General features: G+C 43.6%; 1 protein-coding gene across 4 annotated transcripts in view; it reads left to right on the top strand.

Annotated features, from left to right (window-relative positions):
- ADTRP (androgen dependent TFPI regulating protein) overlaps positions 1-22535 on the top strand; it is a 61672-nt gene that overhangs the window by 2837 nt on the left and 36300 nt on the right. For all 4 annotated transcript variants that reach the window (XR_014311610.1, XR_014311611.1, XM_082730192.1 and 1 more), the window contains exons 3-4: positions 7768-7902; positions 9483-9584. Coding sequence is in view for 2 of the 4 variants with exons in the window: in XM_082730192.1 (XP_082586318.1) it covers positions 7768-7902; positions 9483-9584 (237 nt within the window). In the remaining 2 variants the exon portion in view is untranslated. The remainder of the gene's footprint in view (positions 1-7767; positions 7903-9482; positions 9585-22535) is intronic.

Below are 22535 nucleotides of genomic sequence, written 5' to 3'. Positions count from 1 at the left end.
CCTCTCTCCACCACTTTACTGCTTTCATAGACCACCCCAGATTCCATGTTTTCTTTAGAATCTCTGCTGACCAACTCCAACAAAACATTTGTTTTTCATTTCCCTGAGTTTTCATGGCATCATTCAGTCTCTGGTTATTTATGTAATAGTATTATCTTCTTATTTCTACCCACATGTGAGTCTTAACATTCCAATCAAAGTGTAAATGGCTCAAAACAGGAGTTCTGTCTCCTAACATTCTATGAGTCTACACTGTATTTGCTACAGTGGCTAGCGCGGAGTGCCCCCAGAAAAAAAAATTAAGCAACTTCGTATCTTGAGTGCACTTGAACTTCAGTGTTTTCTGCCTTCCTGAGCAGTATTATCTCTTCTGACATCTTTTGGCTCTTGAAATGACACAGAGGGGCTTGCTTACCTGTGGCTGTTTCCTGTCCAGGCTCTGTTAGGTGTCATCTTGAAAGTATGTCTTAATGTGAAGTTTTCTTAATAAAACATTAAGTTTTATGACTTAAGACGGGTTCACTGTGTTTCAGAGGATCAGTTTAAAGATAGATTCCAAACATGTTGCTCAAGGTGAGATCCTGAGCCTTAACATTTCTCGCTCTTGAGGCTTCAGGGGCTGATTTCATAATTGTGTTTCCTACTGATTAATTGGTGTGTCAACTAGTGATTAATTAATGACTAGCTAGTGGTTGTGTTTATAAAGGCACAGAAGTCTCATAACTTGCTGTAATACTCCTTAAGTTATTTTATGTAAACTTGTTGGCTTCCTTGCCTTCCAGGAAATTTACCACCTCCCTTTAAACAGCTTTAATTTTTACTTGGCAAAATATCTGTTTTGCCCCATTTCAAAAGCACTATCCACCTCAGCGCAGGTCAATTGTCTGACCATCCTCATTTTTCTTCTTGAAGCATCCAACGGCATTCAGAGGAAAGATGCACAGGATTGGTGGCAGGGGGCGCTGTGGGAGGGGGACCACTGAGAGTTGGTCCCAGTGGCCAGTTCCTGCCTAGTTCCCAAGGAGAGTAATGAAAAGAGCAAGGAGATGTGAGCTTTTGCCTAATGAGGGAGTGCACCCACCCTAGGGAAGGGGCGGCCACTTCTCTGTTGGGAAAGAGAGGCTGTATAGCCCCATGGTTATATGCATGAGCTCTGCTGTCGTGAGCATCTGGGATGGCAGCTCAGCTCTACCGCCTCCAGGGTCTGTGATCCTGGGCCATGTATTTCTTTGTGTTTTGAGTTTCCAAATCTGCCAAGTAGAAATAAAAGGAGTGCCTCATCACAGAATGACCATGAAGGATATGGGACTCAAAACACAGAAAGCTCTCAGAATGCTGTACACACTGAGTGTGGAGATAGGAGGGTGGTGATGGGCTTCCAGTCATCTCATCTTTGGGTAGAGGTCATGCAGAGGCCAAGGCAATTTATTGGGATGTGGGCCACCTGACCAAGGTTGGTGGGTCACGGGTCCAGGCAAGGGTCATCCACCCGCCTCACTGCTCTGGCATCTCCCTCTGCAGGGTGCACACTCCAGCTTCCCAACCAGAGGACGGCCACGGTAGAGCCCCCTTTAGCTGTGCAGGTACAGCCTATAGGCATCAGGGCTGTCCTGGGGGTGGAGATGGCCAGCTCCAGCAGAGAGCAGTGAGCGGTGCTGAATGGGGACGGCCCTGCAGCTGGGTGTGGAGACGTGGCTGTACTGTGGATATCTTCAGGGGGCTCGTGTCAGCTCAGGCTTCCGGTGCCTGGGACAAATGTTGTGTCCCCTCCTCCCTATCCACTCCATTTCTATCCAGGGACTGCCCCTGACCTCAAGGAAACTAAACTGGGAGATGGGGATTGGAGGGGATTTTAGCTATAATTTAACTTGTTGGCTTTATACAGTGTGCTGGGTTTTCCTCTTTTTGAAAGTAAAATTCCTCATGAAACTTTGTGCCACATAACTGGGATCTCCAGGGGAGATTCTGCATGGTCCCCTCCCCCCTTAGCCAACAGAGACACGACCTTTCCCTCCATTTATCATGAAGTTGCCTAAGCCTCCCACAGCTCTGACCTCATCCTCCTCCGTCTGTCACCCTGACAACAGTAACTTCATCACATAGGTCCTCAGAGATAGCAAAGCAGGGCCGGGGGAAGAGAAATCCTTGAGGACCTTCCATTGGTCCCAACTCCAGAGCAGCGCACAAACAATGAGAAGACGGGATCCATTTATGTTACAGGACCCAGTGGGGGCCAACATTTAATTTTCATTAACAGGCTAATACATTCATCTGTGGAACAGAGAACTTGTTCTCTGTTTTGACTTAACAGAGTCAAAAATTGATTATATGTTCACGAAAATGCTTAAGGCCACTGTTTTCACCTCTCAGATAGCTGAAAGGGTAAGAACTGATGGCAGGAAATCGTCACCACCAGTACCTAAAATAAAATAGCTGTAACGTCCCTGGGCAACCATGACTTTCTGGTAGATTCTTTATATATACACTGTATAGAGGTCAGTGATTGAAGACCCCTCTTCTGGGGCCAGGTTGGCTGGGGGTGAGTGCTGGCTCCGCTGTTCACTTGTTGTGTGATCTTGAGTGAGTTACCTAACATCCCTGAGCCTCACTATCCTCATATGGTGTGTATCCCCTGGTGTGGCCCCCAGATCCTTCCATGTCCCCAGCATCAAGGTACTTGTTCCCTAGTTCCCGGCAGGAGTGTTGGCTGCTGATGACTCACAGCTGAGGTCTTATCCCAGAAATGCCCTTAGGAGTAGGGAGCTGTCTAGACAAGGCTCAGGGTCCTCCCTGAGGTTGCTGCATCCAATGACTGGTTGATTTGGGGTAGAGAGGCCGGTCGCTAGGACAACTCTGAAGAGCCAGCTCAGCTCCAGAGCTCCTTCGGAGACCAGCTGATTCCATGCAAGTGCTTTGCCTTTCATCTTTTCTTGCAGCTCTGTCCTCCTCCCCCACCCCCGCCCCTCCCTCTCACAGTTGTTCTGAGAGCACTCCTCAATGAATGCTCTGCAGGCAGATCTAAGAATCTGGTTCTGTTTCCCAAGGAACCTGACTACATGATGTAAGATAGTAAACATACAGAAAGGGTTCCTCCTCCTCTTTCTCCTCTCTTTTTCCTAATAAAGACACATGAGCACAGAGCCCGCCCTAGCCTGTACTATGTCTAACACAGGCTCTGAGTTTCTGGCACCTAACAGGCACTCTGTGAATGTTGGTTGCACGAATAAATAACCAGGTCATGGGTCTACCTGGTCAGAGCCACTTTCTAGGGAACCCCACACCACCTGTAAGGGAACCTACTCCCAGCCTGTCCATTCTGCTGCTACTCTGATGCCAGTGGTCCACAGCTATGCAACCCTGGCTGAGCATCCTTTAGAACTCATCTTCCAACCTGTCCTTCAGTGCTCTCTGGGTTTCTTCTCTTCTTATTTTTTTCCCTCCTTTTTATGCCAGCTTATATTCTTCATATCATTTCTTCTGGTTTTTTGTTTTTGTTTTTGTTTTTTAATCTCAGGTTTTTTACTTAAGCTAAGTGCACATGAATGGTGCTTGAAACAGTCTATTATATAAACTACACATCTATTTTAGCAAAGGCTTTCTCTACCTGCACCCAAACTACCCTCATCATCTCAGTTATAGAAAATCGTCACCACCATTAGTCCCTGTTTGCTCTTTTATTCTGGAATAGTCTCCTACTGCAAGTCTTGCATCATTTTGAAGGCGAGACCTAAGAAAAGTCCCAGCGTGTTCAAGTCAGGCATAGAGCTGGGCTGGGTATTGGATGACTTGACTCATCCAATAAGATTTGTAATGTCTTGTTCAGGAAACTTTTGGAATTTCCCTCTCTGGAATTATTATTTTTTTAAATAGAAGAAATTCTCATTTCCTGAGATAGTTGAAGAAGGTTCTGGCTTAAAGGCAAAGAAATTAACTTGATGACTTAGAAAGGCGAAGTTTCCATCATTTTAAGATTTTTGTGAATCTTGTGAAGGCATGTGAATGTAAAAACAAAATTTCCTTTAGCTATGGTTTCTTAAATTGCACTACTTAAATTGCACTACTTAAATTGCGCCTTCCCAGGTGGTAAATTTGTTAGCGAGCAGCAAAAACGGAAGCCAGCTAACAAACTTAGACCAGCAACATTTCAGAAAAAAGGCACAAGGAACAAACAGACTTAGAAAAGAATTGGTAGAAGAGATAAATCACAGAGCTGTAGCTCTGAAATAACCCCTGATCAAGATTCCATCAGCTCTGCTTTCCTGGGCAGCCCAGATAGGTGAGAAATGTAAATGAAAATCATTTTATTGTGAGATTCTTCAAAGGAGGCTGGTTGTTGCCATCTTGTTTTATCTCTACTGTGTTGGTCTGCTTGGACTGCCATAGCAAAACACCACAGCCTGGATGGCTTAAACAACAGAAATTTATTTTCTCACAGAGGCTAACAATCAAGGTGTCAGCAGGGTGGGTTTCTCTTGAGGTCCCCTCTTCCACCTGTGGATGCCACCTTTTTCTCCCTGTGTCTTCACGTGGTCCTGCCTCATGGTGCATGGGGTCTGCATCCTAGTTTCCTCTTTTCAGAAAGACACCAGCCATATTGGATTAGAACTTGCCCTGACTGACCTTGTTTTCACGTTTTTACTTCTCTAAAGAACCTATCTCCAAATAAAGCCACAGAGGGTCATAATTTCAACATAAAAATTTGGGGGGGAGCATAATTCAGTCCCTGATAGCTACCATTTTCTCCCTCAACTTTTTTTTTTTCATTGTATTGTCCTTGTGGAACGTGCAGACCCTTGTCGCATTGGGTGAGCTGATACCAACCTGACCTTGGGGCCCTTCAAGAAGCCTCTCCACTGAACGAGCTCATGGTACCTCCCTCTCCTTGCCCTCCAGCTCTGCTGCGTGGCTTCTCTCTGGCCTAGTTCTGGCTTATTTATTTCTCTTGGCAACACCCTAGCGCCTCCCTCCTGAGTTCCTTTGTGAGGGCTCCACAAATATTCCCTGTTGGTACAGATGATGGCATGTCAATGCAGATTGAGATCAGTAGGGACAAGGCTGCCCCACGCACGCAGTTGGCATATACAGTGAGCGGGGGTGGGGGATAAGGGGTGGGGTGGGGGAGCTGGAGACGTGAGTGGCAAGTTTGTGGTGTGGAGAAAAGTTTTACTGATGCAGGAGAAGCCAGGGAGTCTCTGAGTTATGTGTTCTTTTCTCCCAATCCCATTTGCACATTTTTGACTGGGAAGAGCCAGAGAAAGTTAGGACGAGCTTGACTCATGGTGACCCTAGGAAGGTCTTGCTAAGGAAAGCGGTCACATGGACTTCACATGCTGGGTGGAGGCGTCCTCTCCCCAAAGACAGAAAACCTGGCAGACATTCAGTGCTCAGTACGTGATTAATTGCTCTGTTGATAGAAGAGCGCAGGCCTCCTTGCCGGGGCCCAGGCCCCATGCCTGCCCTTCCCAACTAAAGCAGCTGCCTGCTGTGGTCTGAACAGCTGGAAGTAAAACCAGGGGTGAGGTGAGAGCTGCTCTCAGGGGTGGAAAGAGTGGAGGAGGACGCAACTTCCTCTAACATCCATGTGCAAAAGATGGCTCCCAATGCTACAGCCCAGGGGCGGAATGTCAAAAGTAGATGGCGGGTGTTGGGGTGACCTCCTCTTCAGGACATTCAAAACCATTGCCCACCCCTCTTTGGAACCACCCTTCTGGCTCAAAAACTTCCTCCTCCTTTCAGGGATCATGGGACTCTGGTATGTTCTCCGTTTTCTATCTGGTCATTCTTCGCTACTTTGTGGCCCCCTTGTCCCTCATGCCTTGTGGATAGGGCATTGCCCCTGCATTCACTTTCCACTTCTCTCTCTCTCCAAGCTCATCCCACCAGTAGTGCTCACTCCTGGATCTTCACTGTCCCACCTCTCTTGGATCTAAATGTCCAAATGAAAGTTCCTTTAGGCAAGTGGTTTTCAACCTTAGCTGTCCTGATGCAAATCACTTGAGAGAATTTTTTAAAAATCCTGAAGTCCAATCCACACCTCTTAGGAAATTAGACTCTCCAGAGAGATAGGTTGAAAACCAGGCATCAGTATTTTTCAGAGTCAATTTTAATTCTCCCACCTGGAGATAGCTGGCTTTCTTCTGACCTCCTATGGTGCTTTACTTTTAATGAAACCCGACTTCTTCTTCTTCTTCTTTTTTTTTTTTTTTTTTAAGTGTGACTCACGAACCAGACTCTGGGTTTTAAATCCACATTTACCAACCTTCAGACTTTAAGTAAGTTTGTTCATGTCTCTATGCCTCAGTTTCCTATTCTGTAATATGAGTTAGGAGAGAGCATAATAATAGCACTTACCTCATAAGGTGGTTATGAGACATTAAAACCTAGATCAGTGCCTGACACATAACAAGAAATCCATGAAAGTCTGTTATTAGAGCTTTGAGTAGTCACTAGGAATTTTCAGTGATAAATTTATGTCTAATCCAGTGAGGGTTTCCAAAACTTGAGCATCTGTAAAGATCACCTGGAGAGTTTGTTAACAAGTTCCTGGACCCCACTCCCAGAGATTCTAATTCCCAGTCCAGGGTGGGGCTGAGATCCTGCATTTCTCACAAGATTTTGGGTGACACTGGTGCTGCCAGTCTGAGGACCCAGCTCAGGTCTGGGTCCTGGGTCTGGATTAGGCTGGCCTAATTCACCTCTGGATCCTCCCTCACCCACCCATTCAGGCTGGGTGGAAGGAGGTCAGCTTCGCTAGAACTTCTTTTTTCTAGAGTTCAGACCTCAGAGGTAATTCCCCAACAGCTAATCTGATCCATCCTGAGAGCAATGTCCCAGGTTCCAGACCTTACCTGACTCATACTCTGAGGGCAGTTTTTCTAATAGCCCCTTTTGTACCAACCCGGAGCTTTCGAAGAATAAGATGGGCTCTAATGCAAGCACAATCAAAACCAACCATAACTCTGTACTTTGACCCATAAGGCCATCAGTCAGAAGCCACATGTTTGTTCAAAACAGTAAGAATGGGCAAAGTTTGCCCTTACCTGGTCTTACTTCCCTGAAAAGAGCCCTATGTCTCTTTGACCTCGCCTCAGGGACCTCATGGTACTTAGTGATGCACCAGAGCCCTTGGCCTGCTCTATCTCCCTGGATTTAATTCACTCCTTTAGCCATATTTTCTTTGTAAGGCCTTCAGGCACCCCATTCAATCAGGGAAGATGTCAACTTGCCCCTCAGATAAGCAAGACACCATTTTGTGCATCTCCCTCAGAAAGAGCACAGAGCCCCTTTGTGGCGCTCTTAACCCTGACTCCAGCTTCTTTAATGGGATTACAGCACTGGGCATTTAACATCTTTTTTTTTTTTTTTCTTCATGGGAAGAGGCCAGAATATGTCCACCATTGTGTCTGGCTCTTTGCCCTTGTGCTATTTTATTTGGTTTTTCCCACCTCCGTGCGGCTGAGGTAACTCTCATTACATTCTCCTTTTAAGCTGACTCTTTATTTTGTTTCCATTTTAGCTTGAGTCCATTACACTAAATACTGTACACATTATTATCCCCTAAACGACTTTACTCAATCAGTTTTAGCGAGCAAGGTCAGGGCCCACTGAGTTGGAAGACCAGCCCTTGAATTGGCTCTCAACCAACATAGCCAACTGCCCCCTCCTTCTCAAACCAACATTGCTCCCAGAGGGATGGAACTTTACATCAGTGAAGAATGTATTAATTAAAGCAAATTAAAATGCCCTCATTTGTTGTAATGAATTCAGCTCTTGCAGGCCATTTTCTACGGGGTCGTCTGTGTGGAAGATGTACTAAAAAGAATTAAGGGGGAAAAAGACATTAAGTTCATGACCGCCTTCAGAGACCTGCTTTTTACCACGCTGGCTTTCCCAATCTCCACAGTAAGTCACAAAGATGTATTAGTAATATCGTACACATGTCCCTTTGGATGAACATCACTCCTCCTGGTCAGCAAGGCTGTTCAGGTGCCCATTATTGTGAACCAGAACAAGGACTTTTGCATGAATGTCTTGTCTGAGGACTGTACTGTGTTGTCCGGTGTCATCAGGAAATAAGGCTCATTACTGACCAGAATTATCACTGCCTTCTTATCTTTGGAAACATTTGATTCAAAATCCTTGTGGATGTCCAATGGGGAAGTTTGAAGGATCTTTCTTAATCAAACTACAACTAAGATAGCCTTGGCTCCACCAGAGTCCTGGGAATGCAGTGCTGGGGAGACAGATGACTCATTTTCCCTTTTATACATCTTGTTTCACTTGCTACAATGAGCATATGTTACTTCTGCAAGTGGAAACCATTAGAAAAAGGGGGGGGGTGTGCAGGGGTATGAGAACTTCAGCGTTGGCTCGTGGAAAAAACAATTGGGGAGAGAGTGAGACAGTCTGTCCAAAATATCTAGTGTAGGGTGCACAGTGAGTGCCTCATTCATTTTGTTGAATGAATGGACACTGGAAAGAAGCCTGACATATGCCAGCGACAGCGAGCGTATTTGCTGACACTGCCCACGTTTTGATGACATTGCTTCTGTTTTCATTCATTGGTTAGAATGGAAGCAAACTGAGATCAAGCCTGCAGGTTGCCCAGCAGGGCTTATGCTTAGGAATGACTGCCTCCCTCCGCCTGTCCTGGTCTTGCCTCCTATATTATTGAGATTTCAGACTTAAGTGCAAAATGAAACTGCCCAAACACTGACAAGTTCTCAGATAACAGAGCAAGTCCTGGCATTCCAGTTTTACTTTGCAGGAAACCTCCTCCTCCACCCCCATAAATCTAAAGGCCAGGTTTTTAGTAGCAATGGAATTTATTCATTTTTTTAAAGACTTAGAAATGGAGGCTTTGGAATTTAAGAAGATAGGAAGATGGGAAAATTAATGGTTATTTTCACCCCCATCTCTACATTGGCTTTGTAACCCAGAGGACAGACACTTGGCCAAGAGGCACGAGAAGATGGGGATCATTTCAAAGCTCTGAGAAAGGGGGAGATACAACTTTCTAATATTAACTAGCTTGTGAATTATCCTGGGCGCTAGTCACTTCTGTCCTCTCCCATTCTCCCTGCATCCCCTTGCCATGTCTACTAAAAGGGGTGGGGGGCAAGGAAAGGGTAAGACTCAAACCACCCAGGTGGCTGATCTTAGTACTCCCAGTGAAAGCTGAGACAAGAGATGTCATTGGTTAAAATAAAATGACTTAATGGTCTGTGAAACCTGTTCGTCCATATCCTCCCTGACTGCCATGGAGACAATTAATTGATCCCCAGTTCTCTGGAATCCCCAGAGAGTGGACATAAGACTTCAACAGTCAGGAAGTCTGTCTTCATTTTACATTTCTATAATGTGTCTATAGGATATCTCTAAAACTGGTGTCTATTTTTATTTTACCATGTTTCCTTGGTTAACTTAGAAAGCTCTGATGGAAAACAAACTTAATGATGCTATTTTTGTCTTGTGTTTTCCAGTTTGTGTTTTTGTCATTCTGGATCCTCTTTCTCTACGATCGAGAGCTTGTTTACCCTAAGGCCTTAGATGGTATCTTTCCAGTGTGGTTGAATCATGCCATGGTGAGTAAAGGGCAACTTCAGTGACTACACAAAGGCATCAGCCTCCGTACTAAGAACTCCAAAGGGCCTCATTTATGTTTCCAGACTTCTCAGTCCCCATCATCCTGCACATTACTTTTCCATCCCATCACTGTTTATTTAAAGAGCACTGGGAGGGGGCGCCTGGGAGGCTCAGTCCGTGAGCATCTGACTCTTGATGTCTGTTCAGGTCATGATCTAAAGGTTGTGAGAGGGAGCCCTGTGTTGGGCTTCATGCTCAGCAAGGAGTCTGCTTGAGATTCCCCCTTTTTCTTTCCCTCTGTCCCTCCCCCTACACTTGCATGCTAGCTCATGCTTCTTTTAGATAAATAAAACCTTAAAAAAAAAATAAGTAAAGAGCACAGTAAGGATACAAAATAAACAAAACAGCTACTGTATTTGGAGTCACTGTGAGGAGAGGGGATGCCCAGGCGACATTCTTTGCAAGTTGCCTCTGAAGTCATTAAGAAGACACCCAACCATAAGGACAGGCAATGTCTTGGCAGCTGCAGTCCTGAAAGAGAGGTGACTTCAGTGAATAGCATGTAATGAAATTCTGACCTAGGAAAGAAGTTAAGCCACCTTCAAGAAAAACCCACTCCAACACCCACAGGACATATCTCAGCCCATCAGCCGCTCTCCAGCTAACACTTGATTGGGACCATTGGTCACAAACGCACTTCTTCTTTACCTGTTTTTATGGAGTTACCCCCATTTGGTTTTTTATTCATGCATTTATTTTTGAGGGGCTAAATAGTAAATAGAACCTGTTCTGAGAGATTCAGGTCACTGGTATCTGAATGCCAGGAACAGTGAGTTGGACAAGAAGTGCTGGTACATGGTAAGCCCCATCTTGGATGAAAGAGAAGGTCTGAGTCGTTAACACTGCATGTATGCAGGAAACATTCAAAGTCCTAGCTCAGCTTCTCAATATTTACAAATGCATGTCCACATTAACCAGGAGTTCAGAAGGAGGTCTCAGATTCTACAAAGCAAATGACATTTAAAAAAACCCAAAAAGCCAAAAAAACAGGACACCACAAGGGAGAATATGAAATCTCTTCATGTTCACAGATTTTCTTCTGCTCCTAACCTTTCCATTGTCTTAAAACCTGCGTAATTGCCAATTTGGAACAGCAACTCCATTAACTCTGCCCCTTAATGTGCCCTCCCCCCAGAAAAGTGTACTTTCACTTTAAATATGTAATCAGTGAGATAGTGATTATTAATTGACAATGATATACAAGTTCCGCTCTAACTCAGAGTTCAGGACCAAAAATTTATATTAAAGAAGTCCCACCTCTCAGGGACCCCTCCCACCACCTCCTTATCTTCCCAAATCCCCATTGACATTAATCTGAGACACACATTTGGGGAATATTCCTGATTTTTAATGGCGCTCTATACTGTGCTATGCTAAGCCTGTTCTTCAAACATGAACTCATTTAATTCACACAACTTTCCTTAGATGACAACCATATTCTGATTTTTTATAAATTAGAAAAAAATAAAAGGCTCAGAGAGGTTAAGCAATTTTCCTGGGACTACCAAGCTCATAAATGGGACAGCTGGAATTAAATCCAAGACTAACTCACTCTTTGTTGTTTTTTGTTAAAATAAGTGTAAAATTTGTGGTTTGATCTGGTTTCATAATTCAACAGGCAATCAAAAAGGATGTCACTCTGCTTGATTAACATAGTAAAGTGGGAATTCTCATTAAAAAAAAAGAAATCCAGAATCCCCATCTGTATGGTAATAAGCCAAAACTTGACTTAAGAAAATGAAGTGATTTGGGACAAATAACTGATGTTACTAGATGTTACTAAATGAAAAGGCAAAGTGTAGGAAGTGTCTTTTATTTATTTATTTATTTATTTTTTTTTTTTTTTTGGAGCCAAACACATATATTGAACACACTTTATGGCTTTTTCATGGCTTTGTAAGCTCATGTAGGAGTTTTCCTACCACCATTACAAGCTTCCTACCTCTTTGGGGTTCCATGTTCCACGTAGACATGAAGTTGGATTTCTTCCAAACAGGTGTAATGGCAATGCCCAGCATTTGCAACCTTGCTAAACAGCTATACGGAATGTTGGTAATTTTGTAAGCAGATAATTGGATAATGTATATCATATCTGTGAGCTAATTAGCAAGGCAGATATTATACAACAGGGGTCTTAAGATTATTTGTGCCTTCACAGTCTGGGGGTTTCTGTTGACCCTGCTCCTTGTCCTATGGTCAATCAAGTAAATCCCTTAGGGAGAAAGGGCCAGAGTCTACGGAGGATGACACTGGTGACAGAGAAGAGAGGAGGAAGCAATCTGCCCTGGGTCAGACACAGACTCTTCTGTTTTCTGTTCATTTAATTGGAGAAACTCTCAACAGAATCTTTATGGAAAAATGTTGGCATCAGCGAAGCCAGCATTGGGTATCCTTAATGTGGTCACCTCCAAACTTTTATGCTTCCTTTTATTCTGCTCCAAACACAAGATCTTCAGGACTGCATTTCATCCCTCTTTCCCAGATCATGTCCCTTTCTCTGGACATTTTCTGTCCTTACTGTTGAATCCCCCTGGTCCCCCTGGTCTGTTGCCTCAGAAAATACTTCCTGCTAATTTCTCATACCAGTGTGAATGAATATGGAAATCGCTATTACTGGGTCCGTTTCTCAACTCTTTCTCCATGCTAACAGTGTCCTTCCATGACAACCCAAAGGAGTGAGTACCTGGAGACCACCCCTGTGGCAACCAGACTGATGGTAGGCGATCAGGCTGGACACTGCACTAGTTGTCTCCATATGCGGCTGGACCTGCTCTAACCAGAATCCCCCTTTTTTCTCTTCCACAATATCAGGATTATTGCTGTACATAGCCAGTGTTATGCTTTCCTGAAAGATTCTTTCATTCCATAACAGTACTTAGTTTGCTATTCTAGTCTTAGCTTTGAATGTTTTTCCCATTACCATTTGTGATACTGCCCTGGGTTTAATGAACAGCATTTGTCAGATTAAGAAATAACACTTTTCCCTTTGGCACAGTGAGGTTCTGAGATCTTTGTGATTCATCAAGTCTTTGGAATCCTCCCAGCCTGATCCTTCTAGCTCATTGGAGACTCATTATTGAAGTACGGCCATTCAAAGTTGCCTGTCATCTCTAATGGACATTTTTCTACCCTTGCTTTTTATTCAAACCAAATAGTAACATCAGTGAGATATTTGCACTCACGATTGACGGGCTGCCATTGGCTGGTGCCCTAAGAACGCCCATTAGAACCAGGCTGCCTTGTTTAAAGTAGATCCACCTGCCTCTTTCATTGCTAAGCCTTCTCCAGGCTTCATGAAAGAAGGAAAAGAACAGCAAAGTGTTCCTCCAGGTCTTGCCAGGAAAACATTAACTACCCGGTTCTTATCTAAATGACTACTAAAGATAGAACGAGAGCAGGCAGACTTAAATAGCAGGAAGAGGACTCTGTAACTGAGGAAACCATCAGATCTTAACCTGAAGGGAACCAGGGAACTTATTTTTCTAGAAACCAACCTAAATTGTCCAGGTTGCCACCAGGGAGAGTTGAAATAGATCAGAGAACCCCCTCAGAGCCCCTCAACATTTGAAAATAGTACACAGTTTTTGAGAACGTGCATGCAAACACTTTACAAAGTATCATGGGTGGCATAGGTATCTTATCATAGAAAACTCTCAATGCATAGTTACAGAATTTTAGAACTGATAAAACTTTCATTGGTATTAGGGGAGGTTTCAAAATACCCCGCTCTTAAGAGATAGACCTTACTCTCGCTCCTTACATTGGAGCAAGTGCCAATGTCAGTCTTGGTTATTTCATGCGTTGTTATTTATTCATTTGAAAAAATAATTAAGTACTGACTGTGTGTGTATCACCATGGTCAATATTGGACAAAGCTTTTGATTTCTAGCACACTTAAATCTGGTTGAGCCTGGTATATACACACAAAAGTGAAATAATAAAATAACAGTTAATACTAATAGAAGACATTATTGCCATGTGAGGGGTTACTCTGCAATTTGTGATTATTGACCAATGAATGACATGAATGGGAGGAGGGCTTCTGTGTCCCCTGTGTCTGGCCTTGCTATGACCATCTATGTGTCATGAATGAACAACCCAGAAGGCCTTTGGGCCCTCTCTGAGGGTGTGCTGGGGAGTTGAAATGTTGAGACAGGGCAACTCTACACCTTCATGGCATGCAAGATGCTGTCTCTCCCTAAATTTTGACCTAATCTCAGATTTTTCGCTCCTACCCCTAAGCCTGATGTATCATAATTGGTTTGCTAAGTAGAGGAAGTGAACTCTGATGAATAAAGAAGGTCATCTGTCAACACGTCAGTACCAAAGAGTCACCTTTTGTCACACAGATTACCACCCCATCCCCAAGCCCTCCTGACTCTTCACCCCACCATCCTTCTAAGCAGAGGAGATCCACAATCTAGATACTACGGGTAGCTCAGTGTTTTTCAACCTTTGGGAATAGATTGTTTTGTGAATCAGGAAATCTATGACTCTGTAGATTGCTTTTATGGGACTCAGGTTAAGATCTCCTGACGTAACTGAGCATATACTTGAAAAGAGGACTCCCAGATGATTTTGATACTTAGTTCAATTCTAAAAGACAAAATCAAGAACTATTCATTTTAAAAAAGCCATTATGATATATAAAGAACTGTTTTCATCTGTATGGGGAGATAAGAGAAATTTCTAAGAAGTGATTAGAGAAATGATCCACTCTCCTTGGGGCCAACCTTAGCAATTTAGGTTGGTTTCTAAACTTCAGGAAGCTTAAACTATAGATATTTTATATCTAATCTTTTACATATAAATTACTTACTAAAAGTAGAAACTGTGTTAAGCAGCATCTTTGACAGAATGTTTGTGGCAGTAAAAACAAAGGTACAAAAACAAACCCCACTCCCCCATTACCATTCCCAGAAAGTCCACATCTGAAAAAAAAAAAAGGGACTTGGTCAAGATTCCCACGGGAGACTCCACCTCCCACCCACCGCTGCCTCCCCAGGACACAAGATACCAGCCAAAGTACGTTCTGCTGATATCAGCCCATGTCACTCATAGGGTGGTAAGTGAGATCCATCAGAGGATACTTGAAGCAGAGCTGAAAGTTAATAGAAACCATGCAGCTCTTGTATAGTGAGAATTGGAAATGCACTCTCTTCAAAAAATAACTTTGTAACCATATCTTCATTGATGCCATTTTTATCAAACATAATCTACTATAGGGAGCCTGCATTATATATTTTTATATAATATATAACAAGCTAATACATATAATAATAAGAAAGACATTTAACTTTAACATGAGGCAGTGATAATAAGCATTTATAGAGTGCCTTCTGTATACAAGGCCCTCTTCTAAGCACTGAGTATGCAAAAACAAACCAACCACAGAAATCTGTCCTTGTGGAGAACATATACATCCTAGTGGGGAAGACAAGGAAATGAATAAAGAATAAATGATGTCAAGTACTTTAGTGAAAATACTAAAACTAAAAATAAAGCAGGGTGAGGGAACAGAGCACAGCGTGTGTGTGTGTGTGTGTGTGTGTGTGTGTGTGTGTAGAACTAGTGGGTCTATAGGATATAGGGTAATCAGAGTGGTCAGGTAAGCTGATGTTTTCAAAGAAACTTGGATAAAGTGAGGAAGGAAGCTACTGAAATTTTGTTCTGCTTAGACATGTTTGAGATGCCTATTAGACAACAAAGCTGAGGTACAGAATAAGCAAGTTGTGTATAGAGCACAAGGGAGATTTCCAGACTGGTGCCATACACTTGGTTGTTTTCATCATAATGATTCTTTTCCAAGTTAAATAAGATCACCTAAAGAGTAAATATGGTTGGAGAAGATACCCCAGGATAAAGCCTTAGAACCTTCCATTTTCCATGCCTGGAAGGGAAAGCAAGAACATTTGACAAAGGAGATTGAGAAGGAGGTACCCATGAGTTAGGAGGAAACCCAGTGGCCTTTGGCCTCCCAGAAGTCAAGTATGCAAAATTTTCAAGAAAGGAAGTATTGCATGTCAAAAGCTTCAGAGAGGTCAAGTACGATGACATTGTAAGATGACTTGAGTTAGAATTTTCCACTGGTTTCAGCAATATCAAACTCTCTGGTGACTTGCACAAGAGCAATTTGATGGGGTGGTGGTAAGGGGAGGTAGAGCGTTTGTCATGCTGTATGCATTAGTTTCCTGTTGCTGCTTAACAAAGTAACACACACCTAATGTCTTAAAACAACACAGATTTATTACTGTGTAGTTCTGGAGGTCAGAACGTCAGAATGGGTCTTCTGGGATAAGGTCAAGACATCAGTAGAACTGCATTCCTTCTGAAAATTCCAGTGTCCTTACATTTTCCACTACAGTCTGTCTACATTCCTTGATTCACTCCTGTACCTTGTTCTTCAAATCTATTTTATCATTACATTCTGAAATCTTCTCTGGCAATTTTCTACTTTAGACAAGGTCCACATCAGGAAGAAAATATGACCACCAACAATGATCAGAAAATAGTATTGAGAAAGAACTTGTCCTGTGACTCTAGGGAGGGTAGAGACATACCAGAGAAGTCCATGAATGGCTGGTTTCGTGGTATAATACAGAAAAGATCTCTTCCAAAGCCTTGTTCCCAAGGTCCTGAGCAAGAATGAAAAGGCAGTGATTGGCTACATGAGGATATTTCCTTGGATATTTTCTTCAGGTTTAATCACTATGATTGTCCTCTTGTTTGAAACCATTTGTAGCTATGCCTTTATTCATTCTAGTTACTTCCTAATCTTGGAGGGGTTAGCTGTTCCAAGGCCTTCACCTGGGAAACACTGAGAAGTTGAATGAATGCTTCAGGCTCTGAGGTGAAATCCGAAGCTAAACCAGGATTAGGGAGGAGAGTTAACTGAGGAAGGACAATGAAGCCATTTTGCCCCTCAGGAAGTCATAGGGTAAACAGGAGATTGTGATAATGAACTGCCAAAGGATTACCAGTTGGCTCACAGGTTTATGTAACTAGAACCAGTGATCACCGGACCTGCTTGCTTCATCTCTTGAGAGCAGGAAACACAATGGCCAAAATTTATCTTTTTTTATTTTTTAAAATCCTGTTTCAGAGAACCTCTAATGTGTGCTGAAGAGTGGCTTGCTTTCACAATTCCATTACCCTGTGGTTTTCTAACAGGCTGCTTTCTAAATAAAAAATACCCCTTAGAAAATACATACCAATTTCAAAATTAAGGACAAAGGTTTTTTTATTTTTTTAATTTATTTGACAGAGAGAGAAGAAGAGAGGGAACACAAGCAGGGGGAGTGGGAGAGGGAGAAGCAGGCTTCCCGCTGAGCAGGGAGCCAAATGTGGGGCTGGATCCCAGGACCCTGGGATCATGACCTGAACCAAAGCAGATGATTAACAACTGAGCCACCCAGGCACCGCCCCCACAAAGGTTTTTTGTTTTTGTTTTTGTTTTTTAATGATCAAAACAGTCTACATATTTTCTAAGAAGTTATTAGGCATTTGGATAATTAAAATCCTTCCGTGTCCTTGAGGGTGTGCTGGTGGGTCTCCCTTCCTCTGTGACGTAATTCATCTTTACTTCTCTGGCAACCAAGGAGAAGAATGACTTTATGTCGGAGAGTAAGCAGATGGAGAAACTCATTACAGAAGATCCTAAACCCTTCCGAATAACCAAGAGAAAGAAAAAAAAAAAAAAAGCTAAGTGGGTGGGTCAGAGCTAACGTCCCATGATCTCAGAACAGAAGTGAAAATGTCCAAGAACAGCCCAGGAAGGAGAGCCTTCTCTGTCAGATTCCGAGGAACATCCCTGCTTGATGAGAGAGTCAGCACAGAAAAGCCACGCCATGCTTCTGGCTATTTCAGAAGCCTACTGCCAGCCGCCCCAAGACAGCTGTGGAGCCTGGTCCTTGCCTGGGGCAGGGAGCTGCCCAAGGGCTTTCTCCTAGCTCCCACCCTTTTTCCTGGTCTCAACATCTTCCCTGTTGCAGAGCAGTCCCTCCTGCCTAACTGGAAATTCAAGTTTGTCTAAGTCCACCTCTCTCTCACCTCCACGTCCTTGCCTTACTGGGCAGGGGAATATTCCTGCAGGGCATCATCTCGTCTCCTGGACAGCGGTGATTCCACTCACCCGCAAGCCATGGATTTCTAACTCTCAAACACCTTGAGTTTTGCATGGCCGGCCCTGCCCTTTACCCCACCCCCCACAATCCCATGAGAACATCCGTGTCTACAGGGGATTCCTTTGGCAATTGATTTCTAAATTTTGCCAACTCCACCCCCCTACTGGTAGCCAGCTCTATTGTTTCTCACCTTCATGTGCTCATGAGATCCCTCCATCTTCTCTAACCTTTCTTCCAAGAGCAAAATTAGGAGGAGTGAGCCCACGGGGACAAGAATGAGCTCCGCACACTGAGCTGCATGGCATTAGGTGGCTGGTCACCTTGGGAGTGGGAGTGAGAGCTTTGCTCAAAGTGGGGATCCTGCTTTTATGCTCAGTGTTTTTACAGGAGCGTAGAGTGTATCCTTGAAGCTTTTTTTTCTTTGTCTTTTAGATTAAATCCTTGCTGCCCTATTCTCTGTGCTTTTGAGGGAGAGATGAATGAGGGAGTCTTGGGTGTCATGTTCATGTGTGTTGTGTGTATGGGGGCTGGCGATGTAGGATCCAGACAGAACCCCCGCCTTCACAGAGAGTATAGTCTAGTGAAGGGATGGATATTAATCTCCCAAGTTAATGTATGAGGACAAACTTTTAAATATTCTAGAAGAAAGACCGGCAGGAGTGCCTAATATGGATTTGTGGGTCAGGAAGATAAGATTAGGTTTCTGAAGATAAGTAGCTGCTCACAGGTAGGAAACAGGGCAAAAAGAAGTTCAGGCAGAAGTCAGCACCCGTGTGAAGCCCCCAGGGGTGGGAAGGAACTCAGTGTGCTGGAGGAAGGAAGAGCAGGGGAGGTGTGCCAACTAGGAGGGCAGCTGGCGGGGTTGTGGGAGCAGCCCAGGAAGGCCAGGCTGAGGATTGTGCATCCTGGTTTTCCCACCATGGGAAGACTTTGCAGAGTTGTTCCTGCGGTGTGACATGACCTGCTCTGTGTCAGGAGAGGCCCACTCTGGCTGCCATCTATAGAACATTGTGCAAGTGGGGAGACCAACAAGGACGCCATTGCAGGCATCCTGGTGGGCGTCCTGGTGCTTGGTCCAGGGATGTAGGTGTGGAGATGGACAGAAATGGAGAGACTGCAGGAGTATTTTGAAGGCAGAATTTATAAACTTGCTGTTGGATTAAAGGGGGGCAAAGGAAAAAAATCCAAGATCATGCCCATGATATTTAGCATGAGAAACTGGACGAATTTGCATAGATGGGGAAGACTTGTAGAGAAGGGGAGAGGAGAAGGAGCCCAGGGGCAGGGAGAGAGAATCTCAAGCAGATTCCCCATTGAGCACAGAGCCTGATCGGGCGCTCGATCCCACAACCCTGAGATCATGACCTGAACTGAAATCAAGACTCAGATGTTTCACCAACTGAGTCACCCACGTGCCCTTGGCTAGAGCTTATTTTTAGGGAGACAACTTGGTGTGGTTGTGATACGTGCCATGTGCCCACCACTGTGTGAGACACATGGTTAAGACATTAGGAAATGGAGGCTTGCTTTCCCTTTTCTGTGGCTGTGGCCTTTTTGTATTCTGTTTAGCAACCAGAAGACCTAATGGCCCTTCTAAACTTGAATGGTGGGTCTACCTGTAATTGGACGCATGTACCCACATACAGGTAGACTTGGGGTCTGCCATCAAGCAACAATGGTGGTTGCATTTTCAGTCCCGACTTGGAAACTCTAAAATTACCAGATGTGCCACATGGATCATTTATTACTCAATTTCCCTACACTGTGGTGTCCCAATGCTGATCCTCCCCGTGGGAGACAATCCAAGTCCCCAAAAGGTCTCTGGTCCTGCAAATATTAGCCATCGCCTATCTTCACGGGCCCTTCTTCTGTGAGTACATCAGAATTAAAAAGAAAGCATTTGGGGTGCCTAGGTGGCTCAGTGGGTTAAGCCTCTACCTTTGGCTCAGGTCATGATCCCAGGATCCTGGGATTGAGCCCCGCATCGGGCTCCCTGTTCCACAGGGAGCCTGCTTCCCCCTCTCTCTCTCTGCCTGACTCTTTGCCTACTTGTGATCTCTGTCTGTCAAATAAATAAATAAAATCTTTAAAAAAAAAAAAAAAAAAAAGCATTCTTGAAGGACAGCATTTTTTAAAAAATCAATTTGGGTCATTATTGTGATTGCTGTAATTTCTTTCTAAATAAAAACCAAGGGGCAGATGAGAAACGTGATGCCAGGCCTGTGTAGTTGGATGGGTTGGGGTTGATGGCAGTCTGAGGTTGAGTTCACAGTTACACGGATATTCTGCATTTTCCTTTGGTTTTCTGGATCCGGCCCTGGATGGTACACTGATGTGGTGCCATTGGGCCAATAAAGTTAAAACCCAATTCAAGGTAACAAATGTGGGTGCTGGAGGGGCTGAGTGGGTAAGGAAACTGAGGGAAGCCAGCAGCAGACAAAAGAAACCTCACTGAGATTCTAGACTTCACTACATTTCTCTGTAATTTTCTCGTCTTTGAAAACAGAGCAGTTCTTTAAGCACAGCAGTTCTTTAAGCACAGCAACAGTGAGAAGGGAGAAAAATCCCCCTCAGTGCTGTGGAAACAGTAGGGAGTCATCTCATATGGTCTAAGGGGTACCTGTCATTAGGGAGGGAAAAAAAAAAAGAACAAACGCAAGTTGGAAATCTGCATTTTACAAAACGTGAAACCTCCATATTTAAAAATAACAGCTCACAGTTTTTGGGACACTGCTAAGGGGGACAGTATAGGTGCCTACCGGGTACAGTTTTGTGGGCTGGGTGCCTTTTACAGCCTCTGACTTGTGGGGTCAGCTCTGAGATTAGTTGAATGTACTTTCCTTTTAATCAGATTGTGTTTCTTATCATGAATGCCTTTCTCACTGATCATGATGGAGAAGATCAAAAACATAGCAGCTTCTTCTGCTGATTTCGACCCACGTAAGACAGCCTTGATTAAGTCTGGAAGTGAGGGCTGGGCTGTGAGACGCATACTTGTGTGGGAAGCTGGAGTTGGCATAATCTGGGTGGAACTTGGACTTCCTAAAGCTTTCATTCATGCTTCTGTGAAATTTTTTTTGCATATTCCCATCATCAAAGTATATCTTTTTGCCAATTATCTCAAGGGTTTCTGAACCCTATGGACACTCTACTTTTTGTACATTTTCTTTCAACAGACGTTTTTTGCACGTTTGGACCTGCCTTTCTTGTGGTGAACTTACTTGCCATCCTTGAACAGCTAAAATAATTGAAAATGTCTTCGATGTCATTAAAGAGACCCCCCACACACACTTAACACAAAAATCTGCAGTCATGTCGGCTCATACCCTCCCTGTCTCAGCACTCAGAGAATCAGCTGCCTAATTATGAATGTTTAAAAACAGAATGAAAACTTGATGTTAGTAAGTGGCAAGAGGGCATGGCCATTGCTTGAAAATGCTGCTTTTTGCTATTGCCTGAGACATCTGATTCAAACAGACAATAATACAATGATCGTTCCCTTTTTCACTATTTCATGACTGACAATAAATATTCTCTTATTCATTTTTATTCAATATGCATTTATAGCAATGATTGGCAGAGACACTAAAATACTTAACCTACCTATCAAATAGTATTTAATAAAAGTCTTTTGTCTCCCATCAGCCCAAGAAGGTTAGTATAAAGCTTATATGTGGGAACATTTTAATTAATATGCATACTTTTACTGACATATTTTAAAATACTTTGCTAACCTAATAATGTCAGAGGTAGTAGCATTAAAATATCATTATGATCACAGAAATTGTAAGCCTGACACAAAAAGTGCTTAAGAAATATTTGTCGAACGCTATTTGACAACTGGAATATGAGTTGCATATCCAGGGAGAGTATTTGTGGGGTTTTTCTTGAGGTGGTGACTTCTGGAGCATGGCACAGATAATCTGAGACATCTCCAAGTGTAGGTCATCAGGAAATGATCATCTGGTGAAGCATTTTCTGTCTCCACACGTGTTAAGTTGCTTCTTAGGCTGAAAAGTTGAAAGGGATAAATTATTAGAGAAAAGGGCACTGGAGGTTGATCCTCAAAGGTCAGATTAGGGTGAATGGAAGCAAAATTTCTTTGCTCTGTATCAAGTTTCAAAAAAGGATTGATCTCTGATGTTTCCTACAAGTTAATTTTTGATTTCATGAAAAGAATTGCCTTCAAGTCCCAGAAAATCCCAGTTTTGGCTCCTTTTCTGCCATTGTCTTACTGCATGATTTGGGGAAAGTGGATAAACCTCTCTGGGTAATGGGTTCCTTAAAATAAGTGTGTTTAGAGGGTGAGCTTCTGACTCTTGGTTTCAGCTCAGGTCATGATCTGAGAGTCCTGAGATTGAGCCCCATGTCCAGCTCTGCGCTCAGAAGGGAGTCTGCTTGACATTCTTTCTCCCTCCCAGTCTGCCCCTCCCCCTGGGTTCTCTCTCTCTCCCTCTCTCAAATAAATACATAAATCTTTCTTTAAAAAAGGTATTCTGTTCTTTTTTAAAAAAGATTTTATTTATTTGACACAGAGAGAGAAAGCACAAGCAGGGGGAACAGCAGAGAGAGAGAGGGAGAAACAGGTCTCCACTGAGCCGGGAGCCTGATGCAGGGCTCCATCCCAGGACCCTGGGATGAGGACCTGAGCAGAAGGCAGATGCTTAACTGACTGAGCCACCCAGGTGCCCCATGACTGTTCTGTTCTAACTCTGTCTCATCCCTTTCTCTGATTCTCCTTAAAGAAAAAAAAATTTTCCTGTTCTT

This window comes from Mustela nivalis (assembly GCF_964662115.1).
Source record: "Mustela nivalis genome assembly, chromosome: 5".
Taxonomy (NCBI): Eukaryota; Metazoa; Chordata; class Mammalia; order Carnivora; family Mustelidae; genus Mustela; species Mustela nivalis.
The sequence above is the reverse complement of the archived record's forward strand: the minus strand, read 5'-3'. Positions and strand labels throughout refer to the sequence as shown.